The sequence below is a fragment of the Notamacropus eugenii genome, chromosome 1, assembly GCF_028372415.1.
Source record: "Notamacropus eugenii isolate mMacEug1 chromosome 1, mMacEug1.pri_v2, whole genome shotgun sequence".
Taxonomy (NCBI): domain Eukaryota; kingdom Metazoa; phylum Chordata; class Mammalia; order Diprotodontia; family Macropodidae; genus Notamacropus; species Notamacropus eugenii.
The window spans coordinates 382,258,873-382,272,115 of record NC_092872.1 but is presented as its reverse complement, the minus strand read 5'-3'; the positions used below and the strand labels follow the sequence as shown (position 1 = coordinate 382,272,115).

Below are 13,243 nucleotides of genomic sequence, written 5' to 3'. Positions count from 1 at the left end.
TTTATAGTGTAGTCTCTGTTATAGCACTTACCTTACTGGACTATTGTGAGCATCAAATGAGATACTGGCCAAGTACTGAGGAAATTAGAGTTCTTCAAAGTGAAGTTTCTTGCACAAGCACATGTTTGAAGTAAGATTCAAAGGCAGCTCTCCTGACTCCAAATCTAGCAAGCTTCTTACCACCCCTAGGCTACCTCCCAAGAGATATAGGCTGGGCTGGAAGGAACCTTAGAGATGGACTAGCCCAGCTATTCATATAGAGAAGGAAACTGAAGCCCAGAAAGGTTCAGCAATTTGTTCAATCCTACACTATGTACTCTATTTTTAAGCCAAACTAGGTTTCTCTATCCTCAGGGTTTTCCTGTCTCCTTGCCTTTGCTCACCCTTGTCTTGGAGGGCTTATAGAAAAACCAAATAAGGGTACAAACAGTGTAATTACAATGATACTCTCCTAGTTCTCAGTTTCAAGACCTGATTGGTCCAGTACAGTACTGGTTTTGTACAGTGTGGTATAGTGCCAGGCAGCATCAGAAGACCTAGCCTCTCATCCCAATGCTGTTATTTATGAGTTTTATGGTCTTGGGAAAATAATTTTACCTTCACTGAGCTTCAGTTTTCTTCTTTTCAAAATGAAATAATTGGACTAGATAACCTTGGCTCTAAGTCCTTTGAAGTTTGACAACCTATCAGCTTATTTCACTTGGCTAGGAAAGCATTAGAAGAAAGCTCATCCATTCATCCATTCATCCATCCATTCATCCATCCATCCATCCATCCATCCATCCATCCATCCATCCATCTATCTGGTGTTGATGATGGAGGAGGTCTGGAACTGTGTTTTCAATGTGGAGAGAACTTTGATGTGTGGAAACTGACTTATTTATAATTTATAATCTTAAGGAGTTTTGGAGGACACTGGGAAGTTAAGGGACTTGTCAAGAGCCACATAATCAGTGTGTGTCAGGCCTTTGACTCAGGTCTTCCTGAATACAAGGTAAGAATTTCTCAAAGGTTTTGTTCTTAGATGCCTTTACACTCCAAAAAATTATTTGAGGATCCCCTGTTCCCAACAGTTTTTGTTTATGTGAGTTATATTTACTGATATCTATGACATTTACTGTAATAGAAATTAAAACATAGCATTATTACAGAAATAGTTTTGAATTCATTGACTCCTCCTGTAAGTCTACAGGTGAGCCTCCGTGATATCTGGACCACACTGTTGCCTCTCAAAAGTGCACCTGTTAAAAGAGAGCTAAACCCTGAGTTGATGATTTCCTAAGTGTAAATTAGATGGAAAAAACATTTTAAAAGGCACAGCTCCAGATAGAATTCTGGGTAATTGTCTGAAGATTTTTATTTTGAACTGAAAACACCTCCTTGGGCACATGCTGGCCGTATGACCCTAGGGAGGTCACTTAATCTTTCATGGTCAAGGCAACTCAATAGGATTATAAATCACAGGGAAAACACCCATCTGGATAGGCAGAGGAAAGTCCTCACCACAAGCTCCCTTCATTGGTGAAATCACAGGAACAGGTCTCTTCCCTCATTCCTTCCCCTCTACCAAAACAAATGCTCAAGTTTCTTTAAGTACAGGGGATCTCTTTCCAGTGGGAAGGGTTTTTCTATGTAATCGCCATACACTACTAAATATCAAATGAATGGTAGTCATAGTAGAAGGATTGTAGGATCATTAACTGAGCTGCAAGGGTCTCTGGAGGTCAATGGAATGCTTCAGTTATCTGGAAAGAAGCTTGGAGATCATTTAGTCCCACCAGCTCATCTCAAAATGGGGAAACAGAGGCCCAGAGGACATGGAAGTCATTAAGGTCTAGGTTGGTCAGAAAAGGTGGCAGGGTCATTAAGATGGGCAGAATTTGCTTAGGAGAGGTGCAGGCATTCCATCTGGCACCAATGAAAAGACTGTTGAGCACTCAGATTCCCAACTCAAATTTATCTAGTGTCCTATGGTTTTTAAATTTCCTTTTCCTTTAGTTCTCATAACAGAGATTTTGATGATGAAACTGAGGCTCAGAGAGGGGAGAGGACTGGTTCCACAGGCTCCAAGAGAGAAAATGGTTGGGCTGGGTCTTCTGACCCCAAATTGGACCTCTCCTTCAAAGATCCTGCATTGGTTCTATCTTGAGAATCTGGATCTTCTTGGAGGAGTCATCCTTCCAACCCATATATTGATGTCCTTTCTTTCCTAAGCCAAGGCACTTTGCTTTGTGTCAAAAGTTGGATAACATAAGTGTGTGTCCCAATGGTGATGCTAGTCGGAAGCCTCTGGAAATTGGCCCAGGGACTTAAAAAAGACAAAACTTAGCAGCAGCAGCATTCATCCACTCACAGAGAGAGGAAACAATTTGCCTTGCACAGCCCTTTCAAAATGTCAGTTTCTAGTCTTCTGGATCTTTTCCATTCGACATTTTTCACAGGGTAATCTAAATCTGAGGGTTAGATTGTGGACAGGGGAAGGACCAACAAAGGGAAGGATGAGTGCAAATTGCAATGAAAGGCTGGGGCAATCTTGGACTGCCCAGGACTTTGTCACTTCTGATCCTGAGATTGTTTTCTTGGGGCAATGGAATGGTAGAAAGAGTGCTGGTCCCAGTGTTCTAAGACCTAGGTTCTAATACTTTCTTGATCAGTTAGTGTCTTCCTCCCCTCCTTGGATGACTGATTGAGGTTAAAAATAGAAGAACTATTTGATGGCCACTAGTTCCCACTCCACTCCTTTTCCCCTCTTCCATCCAAATTCAACTCTGTGAATTTGTCAAGAGTGTTTGTTTGCTACTGCTGCAGTCAATACCGGGTTTGGGGGATTCTTCCCTTGTTCTCCGTGAGAACAGCTCCAGATTTCTTGAAATATAGTACTTGGGTGTCCTTGAGCAAGTGTCAGCCTCTCTCTGCCTCAGTTTATTCTTCTTTAGAGGAGTTATAAAAATATTTGCCTTATCTATCTTGAAGGGCATACTAAAAGTGTTTTATGAATCATAAAGTCTGGGAAAATGTGAGCTATTATTATTACAGGTAATATTGATATGAAATGAAGTTAAAATGAACATTGAATCCTAAATTCAGAGTTGGGGGAAAAGCCCTTAGAGATAATTTAGAGTCCTATTCATTAATTTTCTCACTAAATAGATAGTGAGGCTCAGGGAGGGTGACTCAGTAGGAGAGCTGGGATTCAGACCCAAGTTTTTCTACTTCCCTGTATCAGCCTCCACTTGTTGAAATGAATTGAGGAAGGAAAAGAAGTCTCCAAAGGCAACCTATAAGATCAGGGAGAAAGAGAACAGTGATTCACTAATCTTGAATTAATGAAACTAAGAGACAGTTAAAGGCTTATATTGCACATATATGAACCTAAGGTCTTTTAAAACATCAGCTCTAATGGCCAACTTCTTAATTACCAGACACAGGTGGGATAATAACTTCTTCATTTAGAACTGTAGAATGAGAGGGTCAAGTGAGCTGGGCTCTAGGCCTGGGATACAGCAATTACTTGGTGTATGAATTTGGGAAAATGACTTTCTTTCTTTGGACCTTGTTTTCTGATTTAGGAAAATGATGGGAAGTGAAAAAAAAAAGATCTTTGAAGCCTACAAAATTCCGATGGGTGCAGTGAAGACTTCAGGAGACTGCTAATGAAGTATGCCGCCTACATGTCTTGGCAGAAAGGTGATGAACTAGTGGAGCTGAAAGGGGACCTCCATTTCCAGATGTAGCCAGTATATGTTTCGCTTGTTATACTTATTTATTTCAATGGAGGGCTTCTGTTTGGGTGTGGGTGACTCAGTGGTAGTGGAGTGTAAAAAGAAAGGAAGAAAGGAACATCGATAAAATGCAAAAAGTCCACAAGAAGGATAAACAAAAGTTCAGAAGGGAACACAAGCAGCAATGGTGTCATTACCATGTTAAATTTAATATACATTTTAAAAAAACAAGCTGCATGTAACAGAGGTTCATGGTTTTGCATACAATCCTCTTTTTATTCTTCGTATATTGAAATGTTCATATTTGCAGATGAATGTTAAATTCATAATAAAAAAGAAAGATTAAATTAATGAAAGAGAAGGTGTTAGGATTAGACTAAATGATCAATAGTGTCCATTCTGGCTCTAAAATTCTGTGATTCTACTCTACATTAAAATGTTATGAATCTGTAACTAGTCTTTCTCTGGAACTCACCTGTTATTATATCTAGGAATTTAAGAGAGATGGCAAGAGAGGCTAAGGGCCATCGCAGAGGAGAACGTCTGATAACATCACTCTCTCACCCAGTAGGCTTGTTTTATCTCTCTTCCATCATTCTCTGCCAATGGAAAGTTACTAGTTCTTATAAAGTTTATAGTTCCTAAAGTGACTAGTTCAAGACAAGATAGGAAGCTGGAGGTGTAAGAGAGAAAGCCTGATGTGGTCTGACTCTAGTGCCATCCTTGAGGCAGTATGGGAGACTACAGAAAACCTCAGATTGGTAAAAAGGAGACCTGGGTTCTTGGTCCTGCCTGGCCACTGGCTTACCACCACCTCCATTTTGGGCCTCATCATTTCTCTTCTAGATTACTGCAATGGTCTCCTAATTAGATTCAAGTCTCATCCCACTCCAGTCAGTCCTCCTCAGTCCTACTAAAATTCACACCTGACCATATCACTCATCCAATCCTGCTCAAAAAACTCCAGTGACTTCTTGTTCCCTCTAGGATAAAATGGAAGTTCCTCTGTTTGGCCTTTAAAGCCTCTCACAACATGTTCCAACCTATTTTTCCCAGCCTAATTATATATTACTTCTCCGTTCCTGACCCTTTGATCCTTCCAGACTGACTTTGCTGCTTCTTACATGATGTTTGCTTATCTCTGTGGCTATATACTAGCATCCCTGTGCCTAGAACACACCCCCTCCTCACCCCTGCCTTCTACATGAAGTCTGTACTGCTGCCGTCTCCTCATGCTCTTTCTCTCAGACTTCTTTGTATTTAACTGCTTTGTATTTATATTTTATTTATTTTCTTTGCATTTATTGTGTATATATCTATATATCTATACACATAAAACTTCTGATCTCTCCATCAGAATGCAAGCTCTTGAGAGTAGGAATTGTTTCCTTTTTTTTTGCATTTGTACACCTAGAATTTAGCACATGGATTGGCACATAGAGCTCAAAAAAGTTTGTTGGATGACTGAAATATATATATATATATATGTAAATATTTTTATGTTCTTTTCTATCTTAGCTATATCCAGAGGAGAGTGGAACAGCCAGATGTGATAGGCATTTGAAGATACATCATAAAGGTATCAGTTGAAAGAACGGGAACATTTAGGTTAGAGAAATGAAGAAGTGCATTTTGGATGGGAGAGGGGTGGGATCAAGGTGTGATGTGAGAAGTGGGCAGGGTGTAGGGCAGGGCAAAATCAGTGTCTTTACAATTAGAGAGTTAGACTAAGTAATCTCTAAAGTCCCTTTTAATCCCATAATTTTATCCTAAATTTTTTTTTACAATTATGATGGAATATGTGCAATAATCAAGACCCAGCAAACAATATTTCATTGAAATGATTTCATCTTAAAAACAAACACAACTATACAAACAAAAAACACTGTCCAGTCACTTCCTAAGAGGCAGCATGCTGTGGTGAAAAGAGAGTTGGATATGGAATCAGAGACTCTGATTTTAAATCCAGCTCTGGTACCCTACTTCCTATGTGATTCTGGGCACATTACTTAGCCCATTCCTTGTATGTACAAAAAGAGAAGGCTGGACTAGATGAGCACTAAGGCTCCTTCCAACTCTAAATCTATTATTCTGGAATGTGGTAAAAGACCCGTCCTTTACTCAACTGTCTGGAGGACTCCAAGTCATCTGAATAGGAAGGAGATTTATTTTGATACCTGTGGATGAAAAGCTCCTAGCTGGCTACCATTTATTATATTGGACTGATAATGGCCTGAAGTAGGCAGATCAATAGGTTAGCTACTCAGTTCCCTGTCTCCTGAATGTTTGAAGTGGGTAAGATGGAGGAGTGGGGAGGTGTAGGAGAGGACAGGTGGCATCATGGGCTTCCTGGTGCCATCTGGGTACTATAGGGATTAAACAGAACTGTCAGTGCCCAGGTCTACCCACACTCGGTTGCTACCATGTGTCCCTCACCTCCCACTCCCAGTCTACCTTCAACTGCTCATGGGGTTGGGGTGTTTTTTCTTTAGTCAATTTTTCAATTTGTCCTGACTCTCAAAACCCTTCCTGATCTCCCTCCATAAGATGAAGACTCACAGTTCTAACTGGATGCTGAAGATGTCCACCTGTATATTCTTCTGGAAGTTTAAGCACAATATGTCCCTAAGGGAAATGATCACCCTCTACCCCAATCCCTATCACTCATTCTGTTACCAGCACCATCATTCTTTCAGGATGACCTGAGTACCGTCCTGAAGTCCTTCCTCTCTGTCTCCCTCTTCCCATCTGATTATTTGTCAAATTCCCACTGGTTGTGGTTGGCTTTTTTGGGGGGAGATAGCTATTCCCTCCCATTCCAATGGCTACCTTCAAAGTTTAGGCTTTGTCTTTGACAATTTCAGTAGCTTCCTAACTGGTCTCCTTCTTTCCTGCCTCTGGAACTCTACCTTACATAGCACTACAGATTAATCACTTCATAATATCACTTTGATTTTTATCATTCACCTATTTTAAAACTTTGATTCATTCTCCACTGTCAATTGAATAGAATACAGATTCCATATTGTACCATTTGGTAGCAACTCACCTTTCTATAGCGCTTTTAGGCTGACCACATATTTTCCTCATAACCTTCTGAGGTAGGGAGTGAAAATCTTATTATCTTTACTTTACGCATGTGGGAGCTGAGGATCACAGTTGAAGTGATTAGCCTTGGGTCACACAGGTAACTCGTCCCTAACTACCCAAGCCCACAGTGATTCATTGCCTCCTCCTCTGAACTCTTTTAGCACCTACTGTGTGAATCGTTTTCTGACTGCCTCTCTGAGTCCCAATATCCTACCCATGGTTTTGTCTCCCTGTAAGAAAGGATTGATGGTAAACATCAAAACTGTCAGCTTCACTGTCTAGGAAAGAAAATGACTTGACTAGAAGGAATGAAGATTCAAGCTGAGAAGCTTTATATCCAAGACTGGAAAACTGAAACAGGTCACGTATACAATGAATGAGGAAATAGAATTGCTGCTAGATTTAACCCTTAGGGATCAAGAGGCATATGCTTCTTGAATCCTGCATAGTACCTCAAAGGAAGCCTAGGTACATAGTAGGTCCTTAATGAATATTTATTAAAATTAACGAATATTTATTTATTAAATGGACAATGAAATAAACCAATATTTCACTTAAGGGAAGAAAGAGGGGAATCAGTAGGTCAATCAACAAATATTATTTTTTTTTGTCTTTGTATCTCCAGCACTTAGCACAGTGCCTGGCACATATGGTAGGGGCTTAATCTTAGATTTTACACCTGAAAGGGACCTTACAGGTTATTGAGTCCAATCCCTTCATTTTAAAAAGAAGGAAACTGAAGCCCAGGGAGGTGCTCATGGTTACACATTTAAAAAGTGTTTGAAGAGGGATTTATACCCAGATCTTCTTGACTCCAAGTCCAATTCTCTATCCACTACCCCACGCTGCCTCTTCAAATGTGGATGGACTGATTGACTAAGAGTCAGGAGATCTCTGTTTGAACTCCTGCTTTGTCCCTACTTTGCCATGGAGCTGTGGGCAAATTACTTCCCCTCCATGGGCCTCCACATCCTCATCTTTCATGAGGGGTCTGGAGAAGATGTTCTCATAGGTTTCTTCCAGCTCTAATAGTCTATGATTCCCAAATTAAAACAAAACCAGAAACACCTAATGCCTTTTTCATGGTATGGAACAAAGGGCCCAGGAGACATAGGGCCTTAATCCTACTTCTAATTTGTACTTTCTGTGCCAGTTTCTTATTCTCAGTTTCCTCTTTTATAACGTCAGAAGGTTGGACTGGATGTCTTACCCTAATTTCAAGGTGGTTCCTAAGATTCCTTTAGACTCCACTTTTATCCCTGACAGTTGATGTTCTGTGACATCAGTGTGTTAGACTACACCCCACAAAGGAAGTACTTTCAAGGTTGCCCCCAATCCCCAGTCCCCCATTTCCCTCTGTAAATACTGGACCAGCTGAAATTCAACCTGAATCCATTTATTTGACCGCTAATTGTAAGGCAGGAGAGGCAGTCACCAAGGGAGATTCCATTCAGTTGCAACCCAATCATACTGCCTTAGGGGTAACATTGTCTCCATTTGCAACAATTTTGGCACTGAATGGACAAAACTGAATAGACAAGTGTGAAAAATAGATCATGGATCCACAGTGATTTAATTCTCGGTAATATTTCCATTTTATGCAAATGATGGAAAGGAAAAGAAAAAAGTGATCTAAAAAGTTGACCATTTAAAAGAAAAACAAGAAAAGAGAAAGTATTTCAGTGTTTGATCACACAAGAATCCTTTTGCACATCTGCCAAGAGAGTTAAAACAAATAGAAATGTTAAATAAAAGCTCCAGGTACCAAAGAGCAAAATTTAATGAAAGTCACAACTATTAAATAGAGATTCCTGCTGAGAAAAATGTCAATGCCTTTACGAGTTTTCCCATTTCTCTATTTTTAAGAAAAGTGTAATAAAAATACATATTACAAGTTAACATTTTTTCTTGCTTTTTTTGTCCCATCCTTTTTTTTTTTTTTCAATTGAGTCACAAGATTCGGTTATTCCCAGGCCTTCGGTCCTAGCCCAGGAGGTCTCTCCCTGTCTGACCATCTCTCTGGCTGGTTCAGTGGGTGGAGAGAGGGTGATTGGATGCTCTGGCCAAAGGCAAAATGTCTTTGAAGAGCAGTGATAGGGAGGTGGGGAAAGGGGATGGTTATTTCCAACTCCACAGAAATGGCATATCTCCATTTCCTGTCCTGATTGGTCCCTGTGGTGTTGGTGGGGGCAGTGCGCTGGGAAAAATCTGGAGGGAAAGTCTCCCGGCAGTGAATATTGGAAGTCCATCTTGTGTCCTTGTATGTGCCATGCCCACACCAGACACACTGTACAGAAAAACAATGCTTGGATTTGACCTCAAGAGGGCACTCTTCATGGCTGACAATGGTCCCTTGAGGGGTATGGAAGAAACCTGGAATAGTAGGGGGCATCCACTGAGAGACTCCAAAGACAAGAGGACATGCATGCTGTGCCATCAGGTAGGCACCAGGTGTTCTTTAGCTTGCCAACTGCCAATGATAACCCTTAGTGGAGAAGACATCATATGTGGATACCAGGTCAGCAGATGATACAGAACAGGTCAGAGCGGGGTTGTCATTAAAAGTTGTGACACATTACGGCACCGAGTCATGCATTAACAAGAATGGCTGTAGGGTTGCTGGAAGCCAGTTACACCGATACAATGGTTGGGTGGCCCTAGGAGAAGCTTCATATAAGAGACCCTCCACCCTCCATCCCACTGAACTCACATGTCTGCCTGGGGCTTTCTTCTCAGACCTTATACTTTCTCTCCAACCCACTCATGGTCTCAAAGGCTCAATTATTTCCTTAAGAAAATGAAACTGGACCTTGTATACCTGTTTAGGGGTAGGATTTGCTCACTTAACCCAAACATAAAGTTCTCCTCTGGCTAGCAAGCCCAGGATGTTGGGGGCCTGGGGTCTTAAAATCCCCAGATCTAATTAGCTTCTTAATCCCTCTTCCCCCACTTCCTTAAAAATGATTCACCCTCAGGCATCACATCTTCTGAAATTGAGAAAAAAGGAAAGACTTAGCTTGCCAGGCTGGCTACTTGTTCAAACAAATTTTTTTTATTTTTAGATCTAAATAAAAATAAGTTACTTGGGTTCTAAAACCCAAGGTTCACACTTCGTCCCTTGTGCTAGGCTTGAGACACCTGGATGGGATGCCCCCTCTGTGCCTTGTTCTAGAATAGTAAGGATTCATGGTCTCCAGTGCTCCAGGCTCCCTTAGCCACAACACTCCTCTGATTTTCTTTTGCCTATGAGCTTCTGCAATGCCCTGTCCATCACTTCCTGTCCTTTTAGAGGCACAGGACAGAAGGAACTATTCTCCCAGTTTTGGAGACCTCAACCAGCTGTCAGGTAAGGTAGAGAATACTTTTTGTTAAACTCTCTACCTGGTTCATTCATTACTCTCAAGTCTCAGATTCTCCTGGCAGATCTCATCACCCTTCAATGGCCAGAAATTCTTTGAACTCAGACATGCACAGTTTTCAGGGCTGAGCCAGGCCCTGTACAGAACCTAACTTCCCACATAAGTCTGACTGACTGGCTCTTAAAAATTCAAAGTCAACGTTCCCTATGCTCCCCAAAGGGAAGTCTTCTGAAATTATCCCTCATCTCACAGTGCTACTTGCCCATCTTTTTTTTCTCTTTTCCTCGCATCATTTTCAGACTAAGTCAGTGCCTTAGTGACCTCTGCCCTTCTTCTCAGGGAGAATGCTGACCACTCTCCCCAACTACACGCAGTTCTATACCCAGCCCTGGGCCACAGCTAAAGCAACGGATGGCCAAGGCGCCATGGAATGAATGAAGGGCAACTCTGAATCCTCCCCATGGTGTTAGCTTGGACGTTTCCTTTGACTGGTCGTACAGATTCCAATCAAGCCTGAAACAAGGAGGGGTGGGGGTGAGGAGAAGGGAAACGGAACCTGCAAACCATGGAGATTAGTAAGGAAAAAAATAATATTGCACATACTCAGACATATTAATGACCAAGTTAAAACAAAGTGGTGCAATCTCCTCATTAGTGATTCCATTTTCAGAGTTTGTGAGTCTGTTAAATCCAGTTACTTTTTTGCTTATTGCAGAACAATGAAGTTATCCATCCTCTATACTGGGTTCCTTCAGACAGCAAAGATAACAGAAGCAAAAAAGGAAGGGGAAAAAGAAAGGAAACTGGATTCTTAGTTCCTCAGGAAAGACCGTCGAATTGTCCTGCTATGGTCATGGTGACTGGTGATGGTTGCTTTTCAATATTTTTTGGCACTGAAGGGTTTGGGATGGGGCTTAGGGAGACCAGCCCTGCTCCCCTGGGGACGTGATCATCTCCTGTTACAATCCTGTGGCTCCCAAGGGCATCCCCGAGCTGTGGCTCATGCACGGAATTGCTTGCATGGATTTGGGGAAATCGTGGCTGACAACACGGCCGTTCTCTCCACTGCCTCCGGCCCCACTGTTCCGGGGCAGAGTCGCTGTCCGTATGGCTTCATTGATGGATTGCTGTGGGATCAAACAGAAACCCTTTTCAGGAGGACAGGGGGTTCTTCCCCATGTCCTTGGCAATGACCAATATGCTTAAATTGTCAATATTAGGTTTCAAAAGGCCCCACCTTTCTTCCCTGTTTCCATTATTTTCCTCTTTCTGCCTGGTTCTCCCTAATCCAAGGACTTACCTGTGATTTCACAGAACTCCCAGGTGAAGAAACTCTTATCTATCAATGCAGGTCAGAACTTTCTCTAGAACCCATCACTTTGGAGAGCAGCCTGGGACACTGAGAGTTTAAATGACCTGTATGGTCACATACCCACTGTGTATCAGGTCTTCCTGGCTTGGTATTCCACTCCCTATTCACTGGGCCACACTGCCTTTCTAGCTGGCAAGTCTTTATTTCCACTAGCTAGCTGTGTAACCTTGGCTGCATCATTCTCCTTTGTCCCTCAGCTTCATCATCTGTAAAATAGGTAGGATAACCCTTGCCCTACTTGCCTTATGGAGTCTCTGGGTGAATCAAATGATGCGACAGGTTCTCTATAGGTGTGGACTACTCTGATGAGAGCTTAAGAAACATTAAGTGAATTGAGGATGGTTGTATTCTCTAGGATCCCTTTTAAAAGAAAGGCCATGATTCTGCCAGGATGCTTATTTTTAATTCCTTCTGTCCCACCCCAGTTACGGTGCTACATATACTAAGAAGTATCTGTAGGCTGGGGGCATCCTCGTACTACCAATCATGCTGACAAGAAGGTTTTCTTTTTTGGCACACCCGTGATTCAGCCATGCTTGTCCCATATAACGCCACACCCACATGAGTAAGCTCTGCCTCCCCCCACAACTCTCCCTGGCCTGGTTTATTTAAATCCCACCCTCTGTTGGGAGGGAATGTGAGAAGTTAAATCAAAGGCTTTATAAATATAGCTGAGATGTTACAACCCTCGAAATATGAAAATGGAAACTCAAGGAATTAGCAGCTACTGAAAAAAGATTTTTGAAAAACAAATAGGAACTTTTTTTGAGGGCAGGGAACACCCCACGGCTCCAGATGGGTTTTGCTTCGACATGCTATTCTCTGAGTTTTATTTCAGCCAAATCCCTTGTCTAATGAAAAATGATCTACCAGACCCACACTAATGATGCCAGCCTTCTATTCTCAAAGTTATACTCCCTGGGACATTCTGTGTACCTGATATCTACGTCCAAAGGCTAAGGGACAACCACATTGGGTGTTAGTAGAAGGATCACCAAAATTTAGCAGGAAATGGGCAAAGCTTAAACTTTTTAAAGGGGATTTCCAGAGAAGAAAAATCCATAACCTCCTAGTCCCATATTTCCAGCTTCCTGTTGGATATCCCCAGCTGGAAATTCCATGGGCACTCCAGGCTTGACATTAGAGAGGCACTATGATACAGAGAAAAGTAATGTGGGGTTTGGAGCTAGAGCACCTATGTTCAAATCCCACTTCTCCCATTTACGACCTGCGTGGCTTTGAATAAGTCATTTACATTTCCTTGGCCTCAGTTTCCTCAACTGTAAAATGAGGGGTTGGACTAGATGTCTTGTAAAGACCCTTCTAGCTCTAAATCTGTGATCACGTTTAGTTAGTTATTTTCCTTCATAGATCTTCCCTTATATCATCTGCCTTGCCTTCACTGCCCCTGGCATTTTCATTATCATTGCCACAACTATAGCTCTGGTTCCCATCTCTCCTTGTGTAGCCTGTTATAATAGTGCCTAATACTTGTTTCTCTTGTCTTTTGTGTCCTAGCCTTTTCATGTTGTCTAAAACCTTTATGACTGAACATACTGTTCTGATCATGTCATCTTTCTAAAAAAAAAGCCCTTCAATAATTTTGTCTAAAGCATTAACTTTAGAACCTGACATTCAAGGCTCACTGGCATCTGGCTCTGACTTACATTTTCAGGTTTATTTCATGCTATTCCATATTC

At 41.7% G+C, this 13,243-nt stretch overlaps 1 protein-coding gene and 1 long non-coding RNA gene across 8 annotated transcripts in view; one reads left to right on the top strand and one right to left on the bottom strand.

Annotated features, from left to right (window-relative positions):
* Positions 1–301: 301 nt before the first annotated feature.
* On the top strand, positions 302–10,771 carry LOC140518538 (uncharacterized). The gene is made up of 3 exons (XR_011971949.1): positions 302–994; positions 3,570–3,687; positions 5,241–10,771. It is a non-coding gene; the product is annotated as an uncharacterized lncRNA (long non-coding RNA).
* The window catches only part of GRIA1 (glutamate ionotropic receptor AMPA type subunit 1), a 345,686-nt gene continuing 340,809 nt past the window's right edge, over positions 8,367–13,243 (bottom strand). For 5 of the 7 annotated variants that reach the window (XM_072630781.1, XM_072630780.1, XM_072630782.1 and 2 more), the window contains exon 16: positions 8,367–11,319. In XM_072630781.1, the coding sequence (XP_072486882.1) occupies positions 11,131–11,319 (189 nt within the window). In that variant the 3' untranslated portion in view covers positions 8,367–11,130. The remainder of the gene's footprint in view (positions 11,320–13,243) is intronic. The other 2 variants (XM_072630787.1, XR_011971948.1) reach the window with 2 other exon arrangements.